Raw genomic sequence first — 27,463 nt, forward strand, 5'->3', positions numbered from 1 at the left:
GGCTAACACATGTGGAAGAGATTACCAAGCATATATAGATGACAATGTACATAGAAGCTAGTAGATAGAATTAACAACATAACAAAAGCAAATTCCTTAACTGATTAAGAGTCTGAAGCTCAGCAGCTTCAAGGCACTTTGCCATCAAGATGCCACCCAGAGTAGACAGCATAGCCCTACTTGAATGCACCATGCAAGTGATCAGAGAGGTTCACACCGACTGGAATGAAGACCAAATCTTGGAGTGTGCCTTTTCTATGATGAACCTCCAACCAAACACCAGCCAAGTTGAAAAGATTCCAAAGTCAGTACTCAGCATTGTATCACAGATTGTCAAGCTCAACAAGAACAACTGGGCTATCTGAGAGCCCATGTTTATGGACTGTATACAGCCCATCAAGAACGCAAAGCAGATCCTTACCAGGGAAATATCTAGCAACCACATGGACTACAATGAAGAACTAAATAGTCACCTGTTAGGCCTCATCCTGTCATCATGTGACCACAGTCCTGAAAGCAGTATTCATACATACACCATCCGAGAACAAGGTGAAGAAGAGCAACTTGGCTCTACACTGTACAAGAAGCTCAAAACAGTGCTCATGATCAATGACAAAGTTAAACTCTCTGCCATTCATGACCAAGTGCATGAGATCAAGTTAGTCCACCAAAATGTCATCAACCTTGGAAATAAACTAGATCGAATTTGGAATGATGCTGCGAGGCTGGGCAGTCACATGGATGAAAAGCTCAAGAAGTCCACCCTCTACCACTGCATCAAGGACAACTGGCTATACATCCAAACTGTAGATTCCCTCAAGGCCACTCAACCTGGCTGCAACTATGAATATGCATACCATGCACTAGCCAAGAAGCACCAAGAAGCTGAGCTCTCAGGTCATATCTGAGCTGCAGCCAGAGTTACGAGCAACAGAAGTTCAACAGGCCAAGCTGGTGAGCATAGACAGGTTCTCAACCAAGAGGGCTACAATAGGGGTAGGTGCGACCCCACAAACCCTAATGAACCGGCCAAGTGCTATAAGTGTAGGCAACCCGGGCACATTGCAATCAATTGCACCAGCAGTCAGGAGTGAACTCCTACTCAGCAGGGATAGGGATTCGGGTGCACCCTTTTTGTAAGCAACACTGGCAACTGTAACCAAAACAGTACATGGATTCTTGACTCTGGAGCTACACATCACATGGTATGTGATGAGGATAAGCTCATTGCTCCAACGCCAAAGCAAGGATCCATAGACACTGCAGGGCATGAGCAGTTGCAAGTGCAGGCAATAGGAGATGCAACCTTGCAAGTTGGAGATGTTAAAATACCCCTCACAGATGTACTTTACATTCCCAACCTTAGCAAAAATCTATTGTCTGTTCCAGCATTAACTGAAGACGGTGCATGAGTGATATTTGAAGAATCTGGAGCTACAATACTCCAACATGATGGAAGCATGGTTAAGAGTAAGACCAACCAATGCCAGAAAAGATGGGAAGTTCACAGTGACTCCCTAGTGGCACAGCTCAATGACCCCCTTGAGGGCATTGATGATAACATGACACCAGCAAGGCCCGCAAGCCACATGATAAGCAAACTATGGCATGAACGATTCAGCCATCCCGGTAGAAATAAAACCCAGCAAATCCAAGCTCACTACCTAGGAAGAGAAACACAGCTTGAGCACAACTCAAAAGACTGCAATAGTTGCAGTCAGGCAAAGCAAACATGCACAAGAATGGCAAGCAGCAAGACAGAATGAGCACAAGCACCATTAGAATTAATACACATTGACCTAATGACAGATCTACAAGGCCACCCCAACTATCATCATGCACTAGTAGTTGTAGATGACACCTCATCATATGTATTCATGAGACTGCTCCTCAGCAAAGCAGAAGTGTTCCCCACCTTGAAAGCATGGATCAAAAGGGCAGAGGTAACGATGGACCACATGCTAAAGTGCATCCGCAGTGACAATGGAACAGAATGGTCAAGCTTGGCAGCAGAGGAATGGAAGAAGGAGGCAGGGTTTAAATGGCAGAAAACAACCCATATGTCAGCATGCAAAATGGAAGAGCAGAGTGCACCATCAGATTGCTACAAGAAAAGATGCGAGCAATGCTCATCCAAAGAGCAGTGCCAAAAGGTTTATGGCCCTATGCCATCATGGCTGCCAGACATGTACTTAATTTGACACCATCAGCAAATGCTAACAGAATTCCATATGAAGACTTTCATCGCATGATGGCTCACAGCTTGGCAAAACAATTGCATGTCTTTGGCTGTCTTGCGTGGGTTCACCTCCCAAGGAAAGATCATGCAGGCAAGCATGGTGTGAGAGCCATACCAGGAATCATGATCAGTTATGACAATGAGCACAAGGGATGGAAATTCCACACTCCAGAACACACACCATCTATCCGATGGAGTAACTCAGCTACATTTCATGAAGATAAAGGCTGGCATGATTGACCCAAAGAAAGGAGCCCACTGCAAATCGGATTTGAAAGTCTAGAGGCAGAGAGTACCAGATCAGAGACCATCGACCATGAACCTGTACTAGAGCCAGAGGAGATCAACATACAAGACATTATCGGGGAGGCCAATATGACCACCATGAACCTTACACCAACCTTGAGGGAAGCACTTGACAGTGACAAGGCACAGCAATGGCAAGAAGCCATATGCAAGGAGTTAGATGGGCTTGAAGCCATGGGGACTTGGGAAATTGTGGACATACCACCAAACACCAAACTTGTCGACTCTAAGATTGTCCTCCATCTCAAGCTGGACACTGATGGGGTACCTGTTCAACATAAAGCAAGACTCATAGCACAAGGATTCACACAACAAGAGGGCATAGACTTTGAAGAAACTTTTGCACCAGTGGCACCACTCAGTGCAATAAGAGCCCTGTTGTCACTGGCAGTGGAGCGGGACTGGGAGGTCCATCAACTTGACATCACGATGGCCTACCTCAACTCCACACTCAAGCATGTCATCTATATGAAACTGCTGGAAGGGGCAAAGGTACCAAAAGGAAAAGCTTATCAGGTAGTAAAAGGGCTATATGGACTCAAGCAATCAGGATGGGAGTGGAACATGGAGTTCGATAAGTTCCTGCAGCGCTCAAACTTCCATAGGCTCAATTGTGCACCATGTATCTAAACCAGAGGAAAAGAGGACAACTTTGCAATAGTGATTATCTATGTTGATGATACATTGATTATATCTCCAAAACTGTCAACAGTTGAGCAAATTAAGAGGGAGATAGGCAAGAAGTGGAAAATGGAGGAGGGCAGCAACATATCCCATTTTCTTGGGATCAAGATCTCCAGAGACCACAAGGCAAAGACTATGGACCTCATGCAAACCAGCTATGTCAAGCAGCTATTAAACAAGCATTTAGATAAACATAGAAGGAAATCCAGCATACCACTCCAGGACATCCCAGTACCAGAGATGACAGCAAGCATAGCTGAGTGGAAGGAATACCCACAAATCATTGGCAAACTCCTATGGCTTTCAAATGGAACACGTCTGGATATTGTCATGGGCCTGGATGCTCAAGAAGCAGGAGGGTCACTGGTTCATATGGAAGGAGCACAGGTATCGAAGATCTAGTCGATACCAGTAGAGAGCATGGTCATAGTGCAGTCTCCATGGAGACCATGGACTCCTATGGACTCACATGCAAAGGAGGACCAAGCCATATGCGAGGAGGGCCAGGCACAGCCACAAGGAGGACCAAGCTCAAGGAGCAGGCACAGCCACGAAGAGGACCAAGCTCAGATGGTTACCACTCAGGGGCTTGAGAGACAAGAGTCAAAGGAACCGACACCAGGTCATGAGGAGGAGGAGCAGTGTCGAAGGAGTCGACACCACTCAGGAGGCACAGGGGTGCCAAACAAGCAGCAGGATAGCAAGGAGGAGGAGCAGTGTCGAAGGAGTCGACACAGCTCAAGAGGCACAGGGGTGCCAAGCAGGAGAGGTCCCTGAACAGTACTTGATGAAGAAGGTACTCTCTGGAGAGAGAGCAGGAGCAGCATCGCTGGCAATGCTGTGAAGAGGTATATAACCATGCTTTCTCATCATCATAGGTCGAGTGGATCCTCATCCACTCTACTCACCATATAACTAGTTATCACTTCAGCATAAGTATATATTAGTTTCAGTCAGCATAGCAGCAATCTATCAAGGTTGCTCCTCATCATAGTGTGTGTGTTGTATCACCACTACCTGACATCTGAAGGTGCCCATAGCAGGTTAGCGGTCCAGATCAAGATAGAACCGAAGGCAGTAGTCCACTGTGGTCCGGGTGTCACTTCAAGCATCAAGTCAACACACTGGGCACTCATGTTGATGCCACCAACCTTATCACCAACACCATCAACCTCATCATCATCAACACTCACACCAGACCTTGGTGTCATCATAATCAAAGCATTGATATTGATCATGCCGAGCTACCCCTGAATGGAGTGTCCACAGAGGTCAGCTGAAACCTATGATAGTATATACAACAAACGCCACCTGCTGTCACTGCACAACTTGATAGTCACCGAATGACTAGCTCGCCAAGACAGATACTGAGACAATAGCTGGTGCACAGTTTGATAGTCACCGAGTATCTCGACAGACCGACCTGGGTTTCTGGTGCGAGACCCCTGACAGATATCAGCCAAGCCGTGGGTGTCCTTGCACGCTACATGACACAACCATCGAAGGAACATTACAACGCAGCACAGAGAGTGCTCCAATACTTGGACTGCACCCAGGACATCCACTTGCAATATGGTAGCAACAAGCAACAAGATTTTCTGGTGGTGCATAGCGACATGAACTGGGCAAGCGATGCCATGGCACAATGTAAGAGCTTGTCAGGGTCAGCAGTCTTCATACATGGAAATCTGGTAGCATGGAAGTCTGCACTACAGCACTGCACCACCTTATTGGCAGTAGAAGCAGAATTCGTAGCAGTGACTGAGGCTGCATGAGAAATTCTCTTCTTTGGACACCTCTTCAAGGCCATCGGGGTTGACATTGGTACCCCCATAATTTTCTCAGACAACACAGGCACCATCCAGGTAAGCAAAGACCCCACACAACATTGGAAGTTGAAGCACATCGACACCAAATACCATTTCATAAGAGACAACATACAAGATGGAAAGGTCAAAATCAAGTATATTGGCACTGAAGATAACTTAGCAGACATCTTTACCAAACCAGTGGGCAAGGAGGCATTGCGATGCACACAACAAGGGTTAGGACTAACACCACAGCAAGGTACAGCACCTCAGCAGCCAACTGCCTTGCTGCTGAGGGAGATGCATTGGCACTCCAACGAGATTCACAGGGTCTGTGGAGTGTTATGGAGCCCATGGAAGATAAGTGAGTCATTGATGAGATAAAGACACCTATAGGTGGTAACACATGTGGGATGCATAAGCATTGTCACACTAACATGCAGGAAGTGACAATGCAGGAGTGACACAAGGAGCAGCTCATCACTGGCTAACACATGTGGAAGAGATTACCAAGCATATATAGATGACAATGTACATAGAAGCTAGTAGATAGAATTAACAACATAACAAAAGCAAATTCCTTAACTGAGAGAGTGTGTGTGTATGTGTGTGTATGTGTGTATATGTGTATGTGTATATGTGTATGTGTATATATGTGTATGTGTATATGTGTATGTGTATATATGTGTATGTGTATATGTGTATGTGTATATGTGTATGTGTATATGTGTATGTGTATATGTGTATGTGTATATGTGTATATGTGTATGTGTATATATGTGTATGTGTATATGTGTATATGTGTGTGCGTGTGTGTGTGTGTGTGAGTTGCATCTGATTTTCGTGTTTTCGCACTTTCCTCATATCGTTCCAGTGCAACTTGTCACAGACACACTTGCTTTATCGCCACCATCACATCGCTCACGCCTTATCGCTATCTGGATTATCGATATCTGGCTTCGTCTTCAAGATTGGGTCGGCGATTCACATCGCCTCTCGGACCCAGCGCTTGCTTTGTGGCCTGCGCTTACTGTCGGTCATCATCAGTAGAATAGAAGGAGCACTTGCAGCCAAGGATCGCAACACGACCTGAGCAGATGCTTTCGACATCCCTCTCAACGAAGCACTGAAACCGACCGGACCGGCTCTGGAGCTGGCCTCCCGTCAAGACAGCATACATAGTGGCAGCTATGACCGAATCTTCCATCAATGTCTGCGTGCGAATCCGTCCTTTCAGCGAGAAGGAGGCCTCGCAGCTCGCACCCAACCAAGATCACACGCCTTTCCTCGGCGATGGCGGCCTAGCAGGCGGCATCTCGCCCAACAAGTTGCTTCCTCCAGCAACAGGCGCTGTATCGGCGCTCAAGGCTAGATTCATTCGACCTATCGTCAAACCTATGGATCAGAAGGTGCTTGTCTTTGATCCACCTGACACCAATCCACTCACACGACTCTACAACAACAACCCGCTTGCTCACGGATCTAGACGCAACAAGGACGTAAGGTACGCCTTTGACCGCGTCTTCGACTCGACTGCATCCCAGAGTCATGTCTTTGCAGAGACATGCAAGCCGCTTCTCGATGGTATTCTCAACGGCTACAATGCTAGTGTTTTCGCCTACGGTGCCACTGGCTGTGGTAAGACACACACCATTAGCGGTACACCGCAGGATCCTGGCCTCATCTTCCTTACCATGAAGGAACTCTACGACCGCATTCAGGATGCTCGAGATGATTCGGATGTGCAAATTCGGCTTTCCTATCTCGAGATCTACAACGAGACCATCCGTGACTTGCTCAGTTCAGAGCCAACTCCGCCTGGCGCCGGTCTTGCTCTGCGTGAAGACGCCAACAACCGCATCTCCGTTGTCGGCATCACGGAACTTGTCCCCGAAAGCCCTGAAAGCGTACTCGAGTCCATCCAGGAAGGCAACCTTCGTCGAACCATGAGTCCCACCGAAGCCAACGCCGTCAGTTCTCGTTCGCATGCAGTCCTTCAGATCAACGTCACCCAAAAGCCACGCACAGCCAGCATGACAGAGCAAACGACCTCTGCTTCACTCAACATCATCGACTTGGCAGGCTCAGAACGTGCCTCTGCCACCCGCAACAACGGCGCACGCATGAAGGAAGGCGCCAACATCAACAAGTCTCTCCTCGCACTCGGCAACTGCATCAACGCCCTCTGTCAATCTGGCGGTGCTCGCAAGCATGTACCCTACCGCAACTCAAAACTCACTCGATTGCTCAAGTTCTCACTCGGGGGCAACTGCAAAACCGTCATGGTAGTTTGCATCAGCCCTTCCAGCATACACTACGAAGAGACGCACAACGCGCTCAAGTACGCTAACCAGGCCAAGAACATCCGCACCAAGGTCAGCCGTAACATGATCAACGTCGATCGTCACGTCGCACAGTACGTCCAGGCAATCCACGAGCTCAAGGAGGAGAACGGCCGTTTGCGTGCCAAGCTCGAACAACGTGGCTCGCTCGAATCCGCTGCAGAAACGCGCAAACGCACAGAGATGGCCAGAGAGATGGAGGAGGCCAAGAAACGGATGCGAGAAAGCACTGTCAATGTTACACGCCTCGTATCGAGTAAAGCTGCATTCGAAGCGACTACCGCAGCTGCTGAGACTAGGCTGGCAGAGCTACGAAATCGTCTAGCCGCTGTCCAAGCGCATCTCGAACGATTCAGTAGCAGAGGCGAGGTGCTTCCATCCGACTTGGAGGGAGAGCGCCATGTGCTCAGCAAGATGGCCGCCGTAGAAGAAAAGGCTTTGCAAGATGAAACAACCGCAGCTGGCGTACGTAGCTTGCTCAACAGCCTTCAGATGCAAAGAGGCATTGTTGTCGCTGCCTCACACAATCAGAAGTTTGATGCAGAAGCATCCGAGACGATCCAGACGTTGGGCAACGCTTTGTTGGCTCAAGTGGAAGCGGACAAGGCAAAAGCCAAGTTTGCTGGAATGCTGCATGTCTTGCGACGAAGCACGATGGAAGCGACACAGCTGGTGGCCGTGGCGACACGCAGCACCATTGCTTTGCGAGAGGTGGCAGGTGAACTCGAGTACCGCGCTACACACACAGCAGAGCCTGCAAACAAGGAGAACCAGGAAGAGCTTTCGTCGACATTGGCTTTGCTGGCATCCCAATTGCGCAGCATTGCCGGAGAGAATGACAAGGTCTTTGAAACCATGTGCGGAGCAAGCTTGCCTGCTGTCGCTGCCCCCGTACCAGCACGAACCATCAAGCCCGCTGTCAGCTCAGCCCTTGGACGATCACGCACTTCTTTAGCAATCAACCAAGCAGCTCCAATCGCCAGCACTTTGCAATCAGTTCGCTCTGCTTCTTGCTCCGCCTCCTTCAGCCGCGCAGCCGCATCCAGCTCACGCAGAGTCTCGATCGCCCCACCCTCCCTGCCTCGCTCAGCAATCATGCATGTCATTAGTTCACCTTCCAGTGCCACTGCTACTGTTTCAACATCACGACCTAGCTTTGCCGCTCCGACATCCTCTTCTTCCGCCCGTGCTCAAGTCGCCACTTGTAGCCCCGTAGCACGCAAGGCAGGCTCAATCCGCCGAGTCAGCTCCGCTGCCACCTCCACCGTAGCGGGGATTTCACGGAGGCCTCCCTTGGCTAAGAACGTTCGATTACCATCTCTCCCCGCAGTAGAAGAGAAAAAGAAGTTCAGATGGGCAGACGAAGCAGGCGAAGGATCGATCGACGACAAGCGTCTGGGTCACGAAGGTGCACGTGCTATGGACAGTGCGGGCAATAGTTCAGGTACAGAATGGGAAGACCTGAGTGATGGGCGAAGCACACCGGCTAAACTTCAGCAGCAGAGTATTGCATCAAAGCCTTTCCCGCGATCTACCTCTATGGCAACCGGTACTAGTAAAACTCCAGTGGAGAGTCTGAAGCAGAGAAGTGCGTCTAGCGCAGGATCGACGCTTTGCCCTCTACGGGAGGAAGAGCAGAAAACAACATCCGGTGACGAAGGAGATATTTCCAACACTTCCCCTTGTGTTGCTATCAAACCTGTTGCGCCAACTGAAAGTCGACCGCCACTGAGGGTAACAAGCAACACCAACACCAACACCACTGCTGCTCCTACGACAGGACTGCTCAACAGCTCCGCTTTTCCCCTCTTCAGCACTACCGAGGGGAACAGCATTAATTCAGCTTCATTCAACGCTGTTCCGATAAAAAAAGCTTTCCCGCGCCCGAGTGCTGGTGGGCCGGGACCAATCAGGAGAAGAACGACAAGGACTAGTGTCGCTGTTACGGCAACAACCAAGCCTTTGCTAAGTGCGGAAGAGGGTGTAGCAGGAGCATTGATCGTGCCAGGACAGAGTGGAGTGGCGAATAGGGTCAGAGCTAGTCGAGTTTCCGCTGTTCCTGGAATGCGTTCTGCCAGCATGACTTGATCACTTTCCAGCTGATCTCACTGTCTTTGATTGGACAAGCTCTGCAATGCATATCACATCTACCATTTCAACTCTATAAGCGGCGAATGTACCTGTACACAAGCGAGTTTAGTTGTGTACAGGCAAACAACGTTGAATCCACCACCTCAACTCTTCCTCCAAACTATCCTTCACATTCTCTGCCTTCCTAAACCCATGAGCCTCACCGTGATAGACCTTATACCTCCAATCCTTGCCTTGCTCCCCACCGGCCTTTTTCAACTGCCTGACAAATTCATCAGCTTGACTTTTTGGTACGACCTTATCCTCGCTTCCCTGCAGTAGCAAAATGGGAGCTTTGATCTTGCTCGCAGCGTAAATCGGACTTCTATCATGGTACACCTTGGGAAGAGACTTGGGAGTTCCACCAATGAGTTGGAACGGATATTGACTTTCGAACTTGTGACTTTCTTCCGCTAGGAGTTGGAGAGAGCAAACGCCGTATCGAGAACAGCCACCTGCAAAGATGGTAGGGTGGAAGCAGAGACATGCGAGCACCGTGTAGCCTCCTGCTGATCCGCCGCTGATGAGGAGTGCGTTTGGATCTGCGAGGGATCCAGCTTCCCTTTCGGAGGAGGAGGAATCGATCGGGGAGTTCGAGGGGAGATGCGGGGAGAGGAAGCGGTAGATGCGTTGCACTGTCGGAAGACGGGGGAGAAGGTTGGGGAACAGACGTTCGATCCTAGCTCCTTCGCCTGAGGTGGTGCGTGTGGTGAGGGTGAGATAGTCGACGATAGAGAAGTGTCGGTATCCTTCTCCGATGTAGATGTCTAGCATTCGGTCTTCTGGCACTAGGCGCGAGGAGCAACGTTGGAAGTAGTCGCGGGAGAGTAGGGACAAGGCACGCCTGGTTGAAAGTTGAACACCCATCCCTGGGAGGATTGAGACCGACTCGGAGACAACTCTGCCCATCTTGGAATAGATATACGGCAACAGCGAAACAATCGCAACTCCTGCTTGCACCGCATATCTACTAAGCAAACTCTTCGGCCTGACCAGCGACGGAATGCAATGGGAGTAATTCTCCATCACATTCCCCACGAACCCAACTGCCATCACCGCTGCGCCCACGGAAACTCCAGCTAGCACCAAATCCAACGATCCCCAAGCCGAACTTGTGTTGTTCACCACCACCTTCACACCTCCCCCTCCCAACTTGTGTTGTTCGACGACGACGACCTCCTCCTCCTCCTCCTCCTTCTCCCCCTTCCCCCCCGCTTCCAACTCCTTGCAAACCTCGTTCTTTTCCTTCTCACTCAACTCCCCAAACAGAGTATCACCAAGACTGGCTTTGGAACCCAAAAATTTTGCCGCAGCCACACAATCCAAAACATCCGTCACGCCCCACTCACTGTTCAACCTCTGCAAATACTGCCTACCATAACCCGTGCTACCTCCATAATTGACACTACAAACCATAAATCCCCTACTCGTCCAAAACTGAGTCGGCAAATTGAATCCCATACCAGCACTGCTACTCGGTCCTCCATGAACGTTGAACACGCATGGTGGCGCTTTCCCTTTCGGTCCCACAAAGTTTTTGTTCTTCGGTGCGAAGATGATCGCATGGGCAACAGCTTTTTCCCCATTCGGCAGAGTCGTAGGAAAATCAATCTCGCGCGCGATGCTGAGATCGCCTTTATCGATTGTACCATCCCACACAAGCGAGGAGCTGCGTTTGATGATGGTTATGTTTGAATCTTTGAGAGTGTAGTTGTTCGAGGCCAGAGCGGAGAGAGAGATAGCGAGGAGAGCGCTAGGTTCGTCTGCACGTGCGGCGATAAGGGCGAAAGAGGTGGAGGAAAGACGACGAAGTTGAGTGATTGAAACGAAAGGTGTGTCAAGGCGGATTAAGCGTGGACGACGAAGGTTGATAAGTCCTAAGTTTTGCTTTGCTCCGGAGAAGAAGGTTACGATCAGAAGGTCGGGTGAGAGAGGGATGTAGTCGGAATTGTTCAGGGTCCAGTTTGGAGCGATGAAGTCATTCTCTACCGGCTCAGGTAGGATGCGGATTGGAGTGGATACCGAAACACCATCTTGAGTGAGGGAGGAGGAAATGGAGGTAGAGTAGAGATTGAGGTATCCGGTTGCATCGCAAGCGAAAAAAAGTTTTCCTGTCTCTTGGTTGGGATGGGAAGGGATGGCCCAGACTGGTTCTTGATACACCTGCTGCTTTCCAGTTTCCGTCGAGCCGAGTTTGATCAGGCTTGCACCAGCCAGCTGAGGCTCGTCGGGGTTGGAGTTGTCGAAGCGAGCGACCCAAAGCTGAGTATCCCACCAAGGCATGCTGGGATGATTCCAAGTGATCCAGCTGACAAACTTGCCATTGGGTGAGAATCTTGGGTATGTATAGAAATCCCTCTTCTGTGGCCCATCTTCTGTCTGCTCCTCTGCCTTTCTTCCTTTCAACAAAGTATGCACTCTCGCCGGCCTCTGCTTCAGATCCAACAAGACGATCGAATTGACCACCGTACTCGGTGTGTCCTCGCTATGATCCTCTTCCACCGCCAAGCACAAGTTTGTGTCGGTGGGATGAGCACCAAAATCAGCATACCTAATCGCACTGTTCTCCTCCGTCACCACCTGCGCGCCTTGCTTCCCCTCTGCCGGTGCGTGAAAGACATCAAAGCGCTTAGGATTGTAGTCAGTAAAAATAAAGCTACCGTCCGCAAGTGACGCTGCTGAACCACCACCGTATTCGTGTACGCCAGAACGAGCGTTCTGGCCAGCAGAGACTTCGGTGGCATCGTCTGAGGAGAGAGAGGAGGAATGCATGAGAGCAGAACGTCCCGATTCGGACATTCGAAGTTCGACCCAAGCTACATCGGCAGCAGAAGTTGAGTTGGCGGGGATGAGAACCTCGGATAGAGCTGTGGCTTTTTGAAGGACGAGATCGGTCGAGATGGGAGACTGCCAGTGGCCGTAGGGGGCTACCGTTTTGGTGTGTTTTTCTGTCATTTTTTTTTCCTTTGATATGAGCGCTGAATGTTATGGTGAGGGGAACGAGGCAAGGGAGATGATGAGGGAGGGAGCAACAAAGGAAAAGAAAAGGGTCTGTGCTCTGTGCGGCTTTTGTATCTCGCAAATCGGGATCCTGATCCTGATCCTGATCCTGATATCGATCGGGATCGGGATCGGGATCGGGATCGGGATCGGATGCAAGATCGGATGCCCGATCTGGGCGGTTGAGTGTGGAGGTTTTTTGTCCACTCTTAGACCCTTGGTGGATGCTTGTCATGCTCCGCTTCGTCATTGCTTGTTGTCCTTGCTTGTTGTCCTTGCTTCTGCTCTCCATCATTCCTCCCTGCCACCATCCGGGCTCTCTATCCGCGCTTGCTTCGAGTAGGATGAGCGCAGGCAACCGCAAAAGATTCACCCAACGAAACGTGTTTTACCTCCGCGCCTCCCCCTACGCCGTTCTGCAAACGATCCTCTACCTCGACTATCGTCACATAGAATGGATGAATCTCAACCCACACATCCTCACCCAGGTCCTCTCCATCCTTCGCACACGCATTATGCCCAAACTGCGGAAAGAGTCGGATTCATCAGGAAAGCTTTCAGCAATGAGCAAGAAGGAGCGAGTCGATGTGTATTCAGATCGAGACTTTCAGGTTGCCTACTTTTTCAGAAGGATGGACGATAGACATAGTGTGCTGTTGAAGGAAAAGAGCTTGGTTTTCCCTAGCGATCCAACGTTGGGTGAGGTGAAGATTGAAGTGGATCAAGATGATGGTGCGGGAAGATTGCATGCTCCTATTCCGAGGTCGACGGCTACGCCTGCGCCTAGTGCCGGTGCTGGGCCAAGGAGGACAGAGGGGAGAGAAAGGATGGGAAGAGAAGGGGAGAGTAGTGAGGTGCCAGTGAGGATAAAGGATTCGCCGGAGGCGGAAGGGAGGATGGGAGAGAATGCGAGTATGGCTACGTTGTCGGGTGGTGGGAATGGTGATGACGGTGATAGTGCGCTGTTCAGAGGTGGCACGGTGGGAGTTGGAGGCGAAGTGGTGGACTCGTTGGCGATGCCTCCTCCCACAACCACACGGCGTACGCGCAGTAGTACAAACGAAGGCACTCGACCTTCAAAAAGGGTTCGCATCCAGGAAGATGCCGACATGAAACCAGACCCTTCAACCATCGACGTCAACCCAGCAGCCTCCTCCTTCTCCACCACCAATACAGACGCACAGCCATCCGGCGACGAAGACTGGGCAATCAACGTCGACGACGACAACGCAGCAATCGTAATCACAGAGGAAGACGAAGAGAAGATGAAACCCAAGTTGCATGTCAAATACGCTGGGTTCCGAATGTAAGTCTGCTCGCCTTTCCCTCCCCCCCCCCTCCCTTTCTCCTCGCACCCAGCAGCTTGACTAACTTCTGAAGTCTTTCGTTGGGGGGTGCTTCAGCTTTGGAAAGCTCCTAGTGCTAGTCGTCGAGCCATCCAAACGCACCCTTGCAGCACACCCAGAACTCTTTGGCGAAAAGAAAACCACCGAAATCCGCCAACTCTCGGTTGCACCACGCTCCATGACTGCCGGTCTTGCCAACAGCCGATCCGGGTCCGTACAAGGCCGATTCACTTGGCTTGAGCCTGCAGAACGGTCTAGCCGAAATGTAAGTGTCGGTCGAAGCGTAACGCCCTTGTTCCGTGGTGCGACACCGGCAGAGAGCGAGGCTGGGAGAGAGCCTACTGCGGGATTGATGCGGAGGTCTGTTAGGCCTGCAGCGAGAGATGAGAGTGAGGCGCCGAGTGGACATTTAGGCATGGTGGAAGACGATGGTGAGGGCGGGGGTGGGGAGGGAGATGAGGATGGGCCGACGATTGGTGAGCTAGAAGGGATAGAGTTGGCAACGCAGATGCTGGAGAGAGAGGAGCAGACGATGGGCGGGAATGATATTGAGGAGGGAGACTAATGCACTCATGCTCGCTGAATCAAGCATTCCACATCATCTTGGGTTGAATATGGCATGTGTGAAAGTGAGATCAAGATGCACTATAGATGATCGCATACAACAGGCCACCATTTCTCCTGCAACTGCTTATCCGCTGTTCTGGCATCCAACGTTGCAAAACGCTGCTTCTTCTGGTGCACCTCAAGCAATGCTGATGGCACGAGACTCTTGCTATCATGAAAGCCATCCTGTTGCTCTTCCCACTGATGCACAGGAAGCTCAACGGTGCAAGCATTGGCAATATACCTGCCAGCGTCGTCCAAACTGGTCGCAAATGGCGCCCACGGCAGCAGGTAGGACATTGCAAAGCGTTGCAACGCCCCAGATTCCCTACAGAGTGCCGTCTGTGGAACAAAGCCTGGTTGTACCACGAGGACCTCTACGCTGGCTGAAGGTAGACCTGCTTTTGTGAGCGCTTCTTGGATGCGACGACGGAGAGCACGAAGGCCAAGCATCTGGAGGAATTTCGAGGCTGCGTATGTTTCTCGCAGTGTCCATCGCTTTTCGCTCGAGCTGGAGTGAGAGGATGAGGAGAAGAAGGTGTCCAGGAGTGAGAGGTCTTTGAGCGAGCGATGGAGTGCGCTGCCTGTGAATACTATGCGAGTTTTACGACCCTCCTTGGCGTTTTGAGTGATTGCCGGGAGGAGGCAAGAGAGGAAGAGAAGGTGTCCAACATGGTTGACACATGCTGTTGTTTCCATGCAGCTCTTCTCCGAGAGGAGATGGTCCGAGGGATAGGTGAGGGAGCCCGAAGCTCGATCTTGGTCGATGACCGTCTCTCGGTTGGATTTGGCGACCGCTGCGTTGAGGAGGAAGATGTCGAGACCTTGAGCTGTTGAGGCTGCCTCGAGCTGATGCTTGAGCGAAGATGCAGCTTTGCGGACCGATGCTAACGAAGAAAGATCCATAGCTCGAGTCTCGACTGCGAATTGAGATCGACTCTTTGCTCTATACTGTTGCCTCAGTGTCTGGCAGGCACGAGTGACATGGTCAGCCTGCTCATCACGAACCATCAGGGTGAGACTGCATCCTGAAGCCAGAGCAGGTGAAGCAAGGAGAGCCTTGAGAGCTTCCAAGCCCAAGCCAGAGTGTCCGCCTGTAGCGATGATTCGGATCGACATTGCTGCGACGCTGAGATAAGACAATATGATCGTTGCAAGGGATGGTGAGGAGCCAACAGTGGAGAGGGCAGGGCAATAGTTGCTTCGTAGTCTTGCCAACCTGGACCCTGCAGCGCTTACAAAGTGTCGTATGGAGAGAAGCAAAGAAAGGCTTCCGGCTATAGCAGCAAAGAGCAAGCGAGACTTGTGTAAGGTCGTACACTCGAGCTTCTCTGCATCTGACAAGTGCGAGTGCTGAGGACGTTGGTTGTACGATGTCCAAATGTAAGCCGTAAGCCTTTGTTGGCTCTTGAGCATGACTCTTGAGCATGACTCTAGAAGCTGTCTCGCATCCTCCTCCTCCTCCATCCTCCTCCATCCTCCTCCATCCTCCTCCATCCTCCTCCATCCTCCTCCATCCTCCTCCATCATTGTTCTCCTCCTAGTCATATCCGCCCTCCCCACCATTGGCTTACCTGCATCTGTCACCTGATCCCACAGTGTCGCCAATGAATGTCCCCACCGAACTTACTTGTCGTTCATATCACTCACTCATCCTCCTTCCCGCTCGGCAACGGCCGAATATTCAGTAGACTCATATCGCCGCAGAGTCTCCAAAGGCGCACTCAGCATCAGAGAGGAGCAAGGAGGAAGCCGAGGTCAGGGATCTATGTTGTCAAGGCAGCGCTGCCTCTGATCTTCCGGCACTGCCTCCTGATCCAACGTTCAGCTTGCACTCGGCTGCGGTGCGACACTAGCTCTTTTCAGCACCGCATCCGCTACTCAGCTACACATCTCCCACAGAGAAGAGGCAATGTCATACGAGAGCCAAGACGAGGCTTACGCTGCCTTTGAGCTCGTCTCGATGCGAAACGGACATCGATCCAGCGTCTCGTTCGATAACTCGCCGGCGCCTACATCACTACCCAACACCAACGTCATCGCAGCCAACGTCATCGCAGCCAACGTCATCGCAGCATCTACACAGACAGCAGCTCGCTCTCCATCCGCATCAAAGAAGCGTGCCAAATCCGCATCAGACTCCAAGTCATCCGCGACCCCCGCTTCCAAAGCCAAGACCATGGACAACAATGCTGCTGACTCGAAAGGAAAGAAACGTAGAAGGGTCGTCGTAGCGTGCGACACTTGCAGACGTAAGAAGATCAAGTGCCAAGGCTTGCCGAACCCGAGCAATACTTGCAACAACTGTACGGCCTACAACTACCGCTGCACTTTCAGCAGTGATGCCGGTCGGTCGAGAGGCAAGTACGAGATCCTAGAAAGCAAGGTCGAGACGCTTCTCAGTGCTCTTCGGTCCGTAGCACCGCATGTGGCTCAGCAGTTCGAGCGTGGAGAACTCAACGTGACAGGACCGAGCGGAGCAAGTGCTCCACCACAGAATGCAAATCCATGGCAGTCGCTCGAGGCAGAGAGCAAGCATGCTAGCGATCCGGGCAAGCGAGTTGATGGTGCAAATCTTGACTCGCCAGGATCGCGGCACGATCAAGACTTGCCATCACGCTCAGCACCTCGTCTTGCTTGTGATGGAAGCGACCCGGATGGCACTGATGCTCAAGCAAACGCAAGTGGCAATGCAGGTAGATCGGCAGATGCTACAAAGGGCGAAGAGAGAGATGCTCTCTTGCCGGACGTGGAAGACGGTCGACCACGCTACTTTGGTCGCTCTTCTGCCATGACCTTGTTTCATAGTATTGCCGATGAGAGTCGTCCACCAAGTCCAGGTGCAGGTGCGGGTGCAGGTGCGGGTGCGGGTGCGGGTGCGGGTGCACAGCGATCATCATACGAGCCCATCGACCATGCCGGGATGAGCTACGAAACTCATCGATACAGTAGTAGAAACGCCAAGTCAACTTCAGGCATTGCTCAGCCAGGTGGCAACGCAGCTGGCCTTTCCGGCAGTAACAGCAGCGGCAAGTCTACCAGAACAGCACCTCGCCCTCTATATCCAACCAACTCAAAAGAGTGGATCCAACTGCTTAGACGCAAAAACACGGTTGCAGTCGGTCGAGACGATGCGGTGACGGAAGAATGGTTCGAGCGATACACACTACCTGATCGCCACCTCGTCGATGCCCTGTTTGATGTGTTTTTCGAGCACCTGCATCCGCTCATGCCGATCGTTCATCGTCCATCTCTGCAACGAGATCTCAACGCAGGCCGTGCTGACAAAGATTCTGCATTCCGAGGCTTTGTGTTTACCATCCTTGCCATCGCCTCTCGCTTCTCCAACGATCCACGTGTCTTGGCTCGCTCCGGCGACGTCGACACTGCTGGAGATCACTTTGCCGCCGCAAGTCGTCTCTACCATCAAGTCTACGCTGCCAGTCTGATCAACGTGCAGGTCATGATTCTCACCGCCACTTTTATGCACGGAGCGATTGGACCGGGTGCAAGTTGGACAGTGCTCGGTGTCGCGATTCGTGCTTTGCAGGATATTGGTCTGCATCAGGAGAAAGCCTATCGAGGCTTTTCTCCCTACGAGCAGGAGCTACGAAGGAGAGTCTTCTGGGGTGCCTTCATCCTGGATTGCATCTTTTCCATCAATATGGGCAGACCACTGGCGCTCAAGCTTTCCGACTGCGACGTTAGACTGCCACTCGAGATGGATGACGAAACTCTCTTCCAGTACGAGGCAGGTGGACGCCTTCCGACACCGCCTTTACGCACAGCTTCAGACAAGCCGATCGTGATGAGTGGCTTTGTTCATATGATCAAGCTCAACGTGATTGTGCAAGACGTTGTTCATCTGCTCTATTCGCCACGATGGCGTCAGGATGGTGGTGGAGGCGGCAAACCGCCTGCCAACCGCAAGCAGAGAGCCATGCCCGAGTACAAGGATATGGTCATCCTCTCGAAGCGTTTGGAGGAATGGGTAGGCCAAACACCCAGGCACCTCGGCTCTATCGAGAGCCCTTTCCGCCTGCAAGCCGGCTTGGTGCAATGTGGCACGCACGATATCCGCCTCTACATCCTCAAGCCCTTCCTGGAACACAGTGCGCTGCGCAAGATGCTTCATCCACAATGCGTCTTGCATGCTCGAGAATGTCTTCGTGTTGTGATTGCATTGCACGAGGGCGACCACATGAGCGACCTCGTCTTCATCTTCCAACAGGCCTTTATGAGCACGGCGACTTTCATGATCACCGTCTGGCACGAATGCCGCGAGGTGGACAAGCTGGCCGAGGACAACGATCTCGTGGAATCGACACTAAGGATCTTTGCCGCTTTTGACGATCGATACTTTTCTCGTCTCTTCCGTCGAGCGCACCGTATCTTGCGCGACATAGCATTGAGGTCGATGCACACCATGACTTCCGATCAGCGCGAGCGGGTGAGTAGGATGTTGGTCAGGGCAGATCAGCGCATGTCTGGTCTCGTGCCATCGACTATGATGGGCATCAGAGCTGTCTCTGGGATGATGGAGGCACGTGCAGACGCTTCTCTGGCTCCATCGGCGAGACTAGCTGCGAGGAACGAGAGACTGGAACAGCGTGCAAGTGGACAGATTGGTGATGCTGGAGGTGGACCATTGGCGGCGAATGATGCCATTTCGGCAGCATCCTACATACACAGCTGGTCGCCGATCCCAAGCGCGCCCATGTCGCCCAACCGCACTTCAGTGAGTGATGCAAGTTTCGGTAGCGAGACACCCATCACTTGTCCTTCCTTTGCTCCGTTCATGATGAGCGGTGGAGGCAACACGATGCCTGGCGGGGCGCCGAACGGTGGTGCAAATGCAATGCCTAGAGCCACTGGCAGTGGGAGCGATGGTGGAGTTGTCGCAAGTGTTGCCATGTCCGGTGCCACTGTCACATCATCGCGATCGCATATGAGCAGCGATACGGACGCATGGATGCATAGCAAGATGGGCGGCATTCATCCTGCTTCCTTCGGGGACGCTCGTGGCATCATGCCTCTGTATACAGATGATCCTGGCTCGATACAGCATCAACTCGAGGATCTTTCGTGGACTGACTACTTTTCCAAGGTAAGTTGCGCTCTTGCTCACATTGCATTCGTGTAGCAGACATGCTGACCTTGTTGTTTCTGTTCTTGGGTCGATTTGCAGTTCTTGGACGACATTGGAGGAGCAGGTAGGCCAATGACAGGATCAGCAAGTACAGGCGCTAGTACCGCCTCGGCTCACGCTCACCCACACTACGCCTACACACCAATGACAGGCGGTGTGGGCATGCCAAATCCACAAGGTCCGCCCTGGTCCGGCTATGGTGAGATGCACCTGGCAATGGGATGCCCGAACACATCTTTGCCGCCGCCACAGGCTTCACAATCGCCTCGTCGGCCAACTCCGCATCACTAGTTGCGCTCAGCCTCGTTAAGATAGCATTGCTGCCAAGATAGCGTTGCTGCCAAGATAGCATTGCTGCCAAGATAGCATTGCTGACTGCAGGTGTGGCAGCAGGAGACAGGAGGCAGAAGCGAAGATCTTGCAAAGAAAGCAAAATGACATGGAGTGTGCTTGCAAAGGTTGTTGGACAAAAGCTTGATTCCGCAAGCTCATCCTTACACAGACTACAGCGAGATGGGTGGCTGCATCGAATCTAATGTACCATCTGAGCGACATGTTGGGCTCGAGCGACAAACCTTTGGCCGTCGAAATGAAGCTGTGTCGATGAACAATGGTGCTAGAATGCATTTGTCTGCTCGTGTCGCTGCATCAATTTGCATCTCAGCCAAGAGGAGCTTTGTTCGCAACATCGGCTAGCTTTGAAAGAGTCGGACGAGAGCAAGTGAGATGAGAGCGAGTGAGAGAAAGGGAGAGAAAGGAAGAGAAAGGGGAGGAGAAAGGGGGGGGGGAGAAAGGGAGGCTGTCTGCCCCTTGAGCCTGTCCCTTTCTTGCTCATCCTCCTCCTCCATCATCCCCTTTTCAACTTGACTCTGGAAGACAGCATTCAGGACAGCAGGATGCAGACCACGGCCGCCGCATTGACGCTTCTTGTGTCGCTCGTTGGCCTTTCGCAGGCTTTCGAGATGACGTTCCCTAACAGCAATGGCGGATACTGGGTGACCAACTACACCAACACTTTGGTAGGTATGCGCTTGGCACGAGGCAGAAAGTGTTATGTGGGAATAGCTGATGAAAGTACAAGGCTGACCTTCTTGCATCTGCATGGAACATGATCCGGCTACATGAATGACAATGACCACAGAACTGGAAAGGTACGGGTTGGATATCGATCTGATCGCAAACAAGAGCATCGACTGACTGACTTTGGCATGCTGATCCATTTGCCCCTCGCATCGACAGCCAACTCGAGCGACCCGGCCTTGTTCTCGGTGCAGCTTCTCAACTCGAACAACAGCCAGCTCAACGGCAACTTCCAGATTGGCAACGCTCTCAACACTGCTGTACGTTGCTATGCACACTCTGTAGACTTGCTATGGAGTAAGCTCCGACATGCTGAGCCTCTTTCACCTACTTTCTCCCTCCATCCCGTATACTACAGAACGGCAGCGCGCAAATCTTTATCGACCGCATTCCTAGCGGCACCTACACGGTGCTGTTTGTCAACAGCAGCAACTACGAGCTTGATCGTGAGTGGTGCACAAGACTGTGCAAGTTGCTTTTAGGAGGCAACAGAAGCTGATCCAAATCTGTCGTCATGATCTTTGATGCTTGCATTCGACGAAAACAGACGCCCAGGTGTACTACAGTAAGTGCTGAAACACAATCTTGCCTTGGGTCGGGATGTATGCTGACCAATGCTTGCTCTTCATCTCGCTGTTCATCTCGCTCTGTGCTTGGCGATGAACAGCGTCGAGCTCGTTTGAGGTGCGACCCAACGGCACTGAGCCTGCTCAAGTTACGGCCAACACCAACGCTGACCCGAACAGCTCGGCGACTCAGGCTGCCACTGGCTCGGCAAATGCTACCCTCTCGAGTGCCACTGACCGCCCTAGTCGCCCTGGCAGCAACGGTGCAATGGGCATGGTCCAGGGCAGCACCGCCGCCATGGTTGCAAGTGTTGCTTCCCTTGTCCTTGGCTTGGGCATCGGTCTGCTTGCCTAAGCGTTGCCAATGCTTGGCTCACTCAGAGTCTGCTTCCTTGTTGTCCTTCTTCCCGCTCCGCATCCCGTCCGTTTTGTTGTTCTGCGTCACCTTGTCCAATACACAAACACACTCGTTTATGGGATGAGCTTTTTGAGCGGACCGTGGGTGGCAAGCCAAAGGCGCTAGTATTGTGTTGGAAGATGTAACTCTGATCGACACTTATCGGGGAGATATCAGTCCAAGTGACGGTGTTCAAGCTTTTGAACCAAGACACTATACTATATTGACATAAGGCAAGAACATAGCCCTAGCCTCGAGCTCTCTGCTCATCATCTATATACATTTCTCCTTTCTGGCTGACTGTGGGAGCATGCCACCTAATGAGCAAGTATGACAACGGACGGGACCCAAATGGTCCTCGATCTCTATCCTATCCTCTTGGCCCGCCCGATCTCCGATCAGATCGTGCTCTGCTGGATCGATATCTCCAGCAGATATATATGCCCAAGATAACGATCCGACGAGACACTAAAAGATGACACAGAGCTGATCTGGTTGGGGATCAGGCAGAGCTGATCCAGTTAGATGACCAATCTGATCAGAGATGGGACCAAGTAGATCTCAGCAGAGATTGGGTACAATGCAGTCCCACTCATTGTCATGGTAGATCATTGAGTAGTAGTACTCCCACATAGGGCATTTACCACTCATTTGTATATATACCTCACAGAGAGCACTAGGCTCTCACCACATTCTCCTTAGTCAATTTAGTATATGTTTCTGCCTTAAAAAGAGTAGTGACATTGTACTTAGACTATCCCTGATCACCAGTATCAGGACCTAAACAATGTTAACTTTCTACAGGTTATGAGCCCAATAAGCTGATACACTACCACAACAGTATGTCAAATGTTAACTATCCTATCTACAGTGCATTTGCTGCCCCTGTGCAAAACTCTAACCATTCCAAGCTCGGGAAACAAATGTGCACTAGAGTGAACCTTTTCATTGCAAACAAAGAATGGAATGCTGCTTGTATCCTCAACCTCAAGATCAAAGGTGCAGTCAAGGTCATTCAAAACACTGAGCAATTTGACCACCCAGTTAAGAGCAAAGCACCGACATCAGCTAGAGGTGACACTCCTGCCCTTGACTTAATTGTCACCAGCCATTGCCTCATTGGTCATGAGGCTATGCCAGGACCTACCCTGGAGCTCAGCATGCTCACAAACCATCATCTTAAGGTACTTTCAGGTCTAAATGACAGAATGAAGTGGGATGAACAAGACCTTCTTGATCCAAGGGCAGTTTCTGTGCACATTTGGTGATGCAAGATATTCACCTTGCTGTTGGTTGTCCCTTTCACACGAAATGTTCTTGACTGAAAGGTAATGACTTTTGAGGATGCTGATTCTATGCTTAGCTCAATCATCATGTGTAGCTTTTCCAATAAGTTAGATGCCAGACTATTGCTACAGGACACTCAAACATGCCCTACCTTCAGACAAGAACACACTATTTAACTCAGTGTTCATATTGCATGAAAAACTCAATGGAAAGGATCAAACAGCCAAAAGTGTTGCCAATGTCCTAAGCCAGTGCTATGAGCTTACCACCAAAAGTGCACCTGTGCATCTGTCCCCCATGGCTGAGGCATCTGAACTCACTGCCTTGCAAGCAGCTATGTTAATTAACTGCTGGGCTTGTGGGGAACATGGCCATGTGGCTAATTGTTGCCCAGATGCCAAAGCTCATGCATGATGGAAGCAAGGGAGGATCAAAGCAACACCCAAAGGCTGTGCAAACACCTGCATCATGTTACCTATAGAAGGGAACAGAGATGATTAGGATATGGTGCTGGTCTTAGCTTTCTTTACCAAAGTTAAACTGGCACCCATTGACCTACCTCCCTGGTTCATTCCCTTTGTATTTGACTCAGGAGCATCCTGCATCATGGTCAACTCTTCTCAACATGGGAAAGGTTGGCAAGTTGTGGAGAACCCAGTCAATATCACCACTGCTGATGGAGGACAACTGTTTGCTACCAAGTTGGGGGGTACAGTCAGTCTCCTGAATTTCAACCCTCAGAAGTGGCAATGGGAATGAATGATCTATAAAGACTGTTTGCTTGTACCTGGCCTTGTGACAAACCTTATTGGCACAAAGTTGGTCATGCATGCACAAGGAAAAGTGACCTTTGAGAAAGAAGTCATAACAGTACAGGATAAGGACAGATGTGTGATTGGCATGCCAACCAGTGGGGACAGTTATCCTGCTGTTGCCATGATGATATGGGATGACAGCATGCCTAAGCCTGCTGTCTCCCTCACCTTCACTTCCAGGATGGTGAATGTGGCCCACTCACATGGGCCATGCAATAAAGCAGACCTCTGGCACCAGAGATTGGGCCATGCCAGCCATGATGCCATCATGCAGACACAGGCAGTTACCCTTTCCCATGACATACCATCATCTGCTGCCACTGACCCTGGAACACTATGTGATGTGTGTGTGCATAGTAAAGCTACAGCAAAGAATACCACCCATCCCAGGTGGTTAGAAATGCCACTTGAGCTAGTTTCAATGGATGTGATGGGACTGCTTCACAGTAATGCAAAGTTTGCATATGTGCTCATCATCCATGATGCATACTCAGGCATGATCTGGGTGTGAGGTCTGGCCAGCAAAAGAGAGGCATCTCAAGAGGCTGCATGGTGGCTATCCAAAAAGCAGGTCACCATGCATAAGAAACCATCAGAAATCCTCATTGACCATGGTATCAAGGAGGTCCAGGTTGACCAAGGAGAATTATGGTCAAATGCTTTCTGAGACCTCTGTTCATCAATGGGTGTGAAGATAATGGCCTCACCCACCCAGCAGCATACAGACAATGCCTTTGCTGAATGAGCCATCCAGATCATCCAAAAGATTGCATGTAGTCTGCTGTATGACTCAGGAATGAATGAGCATTGGTGGCCTCATGCTATTGCACAGGTGGCATTCATTCACAACAGACTGGCAGGTACCACTCATGGAAATGTGACTCCATTTGAACTGATTTACAACAAATGACCTGAACTACACCACATCCAACATTTTGGATGCATGGCCTATGTCATACTTAGAGGGAGCACCTGCTTGACATGGCTCTGAGACCACCCAGTCATAAGCAAGCATCTCTGCCCATGTGCCCTTCAAGGGAAATACTTGGGTTTCTCTGATGCACCTCATGTGATCAAAGGCCACAAGGTTTGGCTGCCTGAGCTTGACCATGTCATCATTACCAAGGACATCCATTTCTCAGAATTGGAACAGTCAGACACTAACACCCCCTTTCCCCACACACCCATCATTGTTGGTGATCACGATCTCCTTCAATCCTACACCTGGCTCACACCAGATGATACCTCAGACAAGATGGACTCGAATGACATCGCACCACCCTCCATCCAGCCATACTCTCATCAACATCACTTGGTAACTGATTTGGACCCTTCGGAGGCATTGGACTTCGATCACGAGTGGGATTGCATGATGAATGCCATTGAGGAAGCAGGGGAAATGGTTATCAACCTTGATGCTATCGCTGCAGATCTAGGGGCAGAACTAGATGTGGCAATGTCTGAAGGGGGGATCACCATACAGGACCTCATGAATACTCTGGGGAATGTGCCACTGCTCGAGACCCCTCACAGTGATGCAATGGCAGACATGTATGATGACATCTCCATCCTTGAGCCCATTTGCACAGAGTCACCAGGTCCACTTAGCTACATGGCCTTTGCCACAGCTTGCTCTGACACCCAGGCCCCCACTATCAGCAATCACCACCTGGACCACATGGCATTTGCAGTCACCATGATGAATGGCACCACCCTTGTTGCGAGCAGGCAGCAGATGCACAGTGCCAATGGCATCCTGCTAGAACCCCTCTCACTCAACAAAGCTAAGGCCTGTGATGACTGGGACAAATGGCAAGAAGCCATGGTCAGTGAAATGGAGAGCATGAACAAGATGAATGTCTTCAAGCTAGCTGACATTCTGAGAAATGGTAAACTCATTGGTGTTTGCTGGGTCTACAAACTAAAGCTCAATGTGCAATGATGTGCAACAAGGTACAAAGTGCACCTTGTTGCACAAGGATATGCTCAATGCCAGGGACTGGATTACAATCAGACATTTAGTCCAGTTGTTTGTCTACAGACAGTCAGGATACTGCTTGCCATTGCACATCGATATGGATTGCACACAATACAACTTGATGTAAGCACTGCATTCCTAAATGGAAAGATTGACAAAGACATGCACATCCAGATACCCCCAACATTTGAAGGAAAAGAGACCAAGGACAAATGTTATAAGCTAAAGAAAGCCCTTTACAGTCTCAAGCAAGCTGGATGACTGTGGCATGCAGCACTGGACAAACAACTACAGGCATTTGGCTTCAGATGGTGCCAAGCAGAACCATGCATGTATACACATGGCTTGAAGGATGTGATGATACTCCTTGCAGTATATGTTGATGACTTGCTCATCATCACAGCAACTGCCTCATGAGTTCAGTCTGTATGACAGCAGCTGTCAAGCATCTTCAGCATCACTGATCAAGGAAATGTATCTCACATTATCAGGCTGAATGTAAACTACAACCAAGAAGCCTGCATGCTCTCAATCAATCAGAGTGGATACATTGAGGGCATCATAGCAAAGTTTGGGATGGACCAGGCTTGGATGGCTTCAACACTGGCGACTGAAAGCATTAACTCTCTCAAGCCATGAGAAGGAAGTGCAGCAAGCACTGAAGAGGTACGACACTATGCCTCACTCATAGGATCGCTACTATGGATTGCTCAGGGCACAAGACCAGATATCGCATTTGCAGTCAGTAGATGCACATGGTTTGTAGCAAACCCATCTGGAGAACATCTTGCAGCTGCCAAGTGTGTATTAAGGTACTTGAAAGGGACAGTGGAGGTCAGCCTCTCAACAAGGGTATTGGGTAATGAACCATTACTCTCAGGATGGGCAGACAGTGATTGGGCTGGATCATGCAACTGCAGAAGGTCAACAACTGGCTACATCTTCACCATTGAAGGGTTCATGTGTAGCTGGGCTTCACAACTTCAACAGACAGTGGCAAACAGTTCAGTAGAGGCCAAATATGTAGCATTAGCAATGGCAGCTAGGGAATTACTATGGGCCTCAATGTTCTTGCAGGAACTGAACCAACCAGTATCAAAGATGACAGGGATACATGTCAGCACTGGAACATTGAGCATCTACTCCCACAATGGGGAACTCACCATTGACCGAGACATACTGAACCTACATAGTGACTTGTCAGGCACTCAGGCTATAGCAAATGACCCTCAACACTTCAAAAGGACAAAGCATATCAACATTGCCCATTTCTTCCTGTGCAACGAGATTGCAAGCTGACAATTGCTCCAGTTCAGAGCTGCAAAAACCTAGCCAATGTCCTAACGAAACCACTCACAACACCAACACTCTCGCACATCCAACAATTACTTGGATTGATCATTCCAACAGGGTACATCAGATCGAGAGGGGGTGCCAAAGATAACGATCCAATGAGACACTAAAAGATGACATGGAGCTGATCTGGTTGGGGATCAGGCAGAGCTGATCCAGTTAGATGACTGATCTGATCAGAGATGGGACCAAGTAGATCTCAGCAGAGATTGGGTACAATGCAGTCCCACTCATTGTCATGGTAGATCATTGAGTAGTAGTACTCCCACATAGGGCATGTACCACTCATTTGTATATATACCTCACAGAGAGCACTAGGCTCTTGCCACATTCTCCTTAGTCAATTTAGTATATGTTTCTGCCTTAAAAAGAGTAGT

General features: G+C 50.6%; 8 protein-coding genes across 8 annotated transcripts; 6 read left to right on the forward strand and 2 right to left on the reverse strand.

The window, feature by feature from the left end:
- Positions 1-6,227: 6,227 nt before the first annotated feature.
- On the forward strand, positions 6,228-9,467 carry UHO2_02882 (uncharacterized protein; the record flags this gene model as incomplete). The annotated part of the gene is made up of 1 exon (XM_041555670.1): positions 6,228-9,467. One exon carries the CDS (start codon positions 6,228-6,230, stop codon positions 9,465-9,467), a length of 3,240 nt encoding a protein of 1,079 aa, XP_041411604.1.
- A 108-nt stretch (positions 9,468-9,575) lies between these two features.
- Positions 9,576-12,464, reverse strand: UHO2_02883 (uncharacterized protein; the record flags this gene model as incomplete). Its single annotated transcript, XM_041555671.1, has 1 exon — positions 9,576-12,464. The coding sequence occupies one exon, from the start codon at positions 12,462-12,464 to the stop codon at positions 9,576-9,578; it is 2,889 nt and encodes a 962-aa protein (XP_041411605.1).
- A 389-nt stretch (positions 12,465-12,853) lies between these two features.
- UHO2_02884 (uncharacterized protein) lies at positions 12,854-14,420 on the forward strand (the record flags this gene model as incomplete). Its single annotated transcript, XM_041555672.1, has 2 exons — positions 12,854-13,815; positions 13,913-14,420. 2 exons carry the CDS (start codon positions 12,854-12,856, stop codon positions 14,418-14,420), a joined length of 1,470 nt encoding a protein of 489 aa, XP_041411606.1.
- Positions 14,421-14,500: 80 nt separating this feature from the next.
- UHO2_02885 (uncharacterized protein) lies at positions 14,501-15,580 on the reverse strand (the record flags this gene model as incomplete). The annotated part of the gene is made up of 1 exon (XM_041555673.1): positions 14,501-15,580. The coding sequence occupies one exon, from the start codon at positions 15,578-15,580 to the stop codon at positions 14,501-14,503; it is 1,080 nt and encodes a 359-aa protein (XP_041411607.1).
- Positions 15,581-16,373: 793 nt separating this feature from the next.
- UHO2_02886 (uncharacterized protein) lies at positions 16,374-19,901 on the forward strand (the record flags this gene model as incomplete). The annotated part of the gene is made up of 2 exons (XM_041555674.1): positions 16,374-19,568; positions 19,650-19,901. 2 exons carry the CDS (start codon positions 16,374-16,376, stop codon positions 19,899-19,901), a joined length of 3,447 nt encoding a protein of 1,148 aa, XP_041411608.1.
- Positions 19,902-20,506: 605 nt separating this feature from the next.
- Positions 20,507-21,611, forward strand: UHO2_02887 (uncharacterized protein; the record flags this gene model as incomplete). The annotated part of the gene is made up of 6 exons (XM_041555675.1): positions 20,507-20,629; positions 20,752-20,761; positions 20,850-20,950; positions 21,049-21,136; positions 21,238-21,255; positions 21,358-21,611. 6 exons carry the CDS (start codon positions 20,507-20,509, stop codon positions 21,609-21,611), a joined length of 594 nt encoding a protein of 197 aa, XP_041411609.1.
- Positions 21,612-22,495: 884 nt separating this feature from the next.
- Positions 22,496-22,921, forward strand: UHO2_02888 (uncharacterized protein; the record flags this gene model as incomplete). Its single annotated transcript, XM_041555676.1, has 1 exon — positions 22,496-22,921. The coding sequence occupies one exon, from the start codon at positions 22,496-22,498 to the stop codon at positions 22,919-22,921; it is 426 nt and encodes a 141-aa protein (XP_041411610.1).
- Positions 22,922-25,010: 2,089 nt separating this feature from the next.
- On the forward strand, positions 25,011-25,697 carry UHO2_02889 (uncharacterized protein; the record flags this gene model as incomplete). Its single annotated transcript, XM_041555677.1, has 1 exon — positions 25,011-25,697. The coding sequence occupies one exon, from the start codon at positions 25,011-25,013 to the stop codon at positions 25,695-25,697; it is 687 nt and encodes a 228-aa protein (XP_041411611.1).
- Between the last annotated feature and the right edge of the window lie 1,766 nt (positions 25,698-27,463).

The sequence above is a fragment of the Ustilago hordei genome (genome assembly GCF_900519145.1).
Source record: "Ustilago hordei strain Uho2 genome assembly, contig: UHO2_contig_04, whole genome shotgun sequence".
Taxonomy (NCBI): domain Eukaryota; kingdom Fungi; phylum Basidiomycota; class Ustilaginomycetes; order Ustilaginales; family Ustilaginaceae; genus Ustilago; species Ustilago hordei.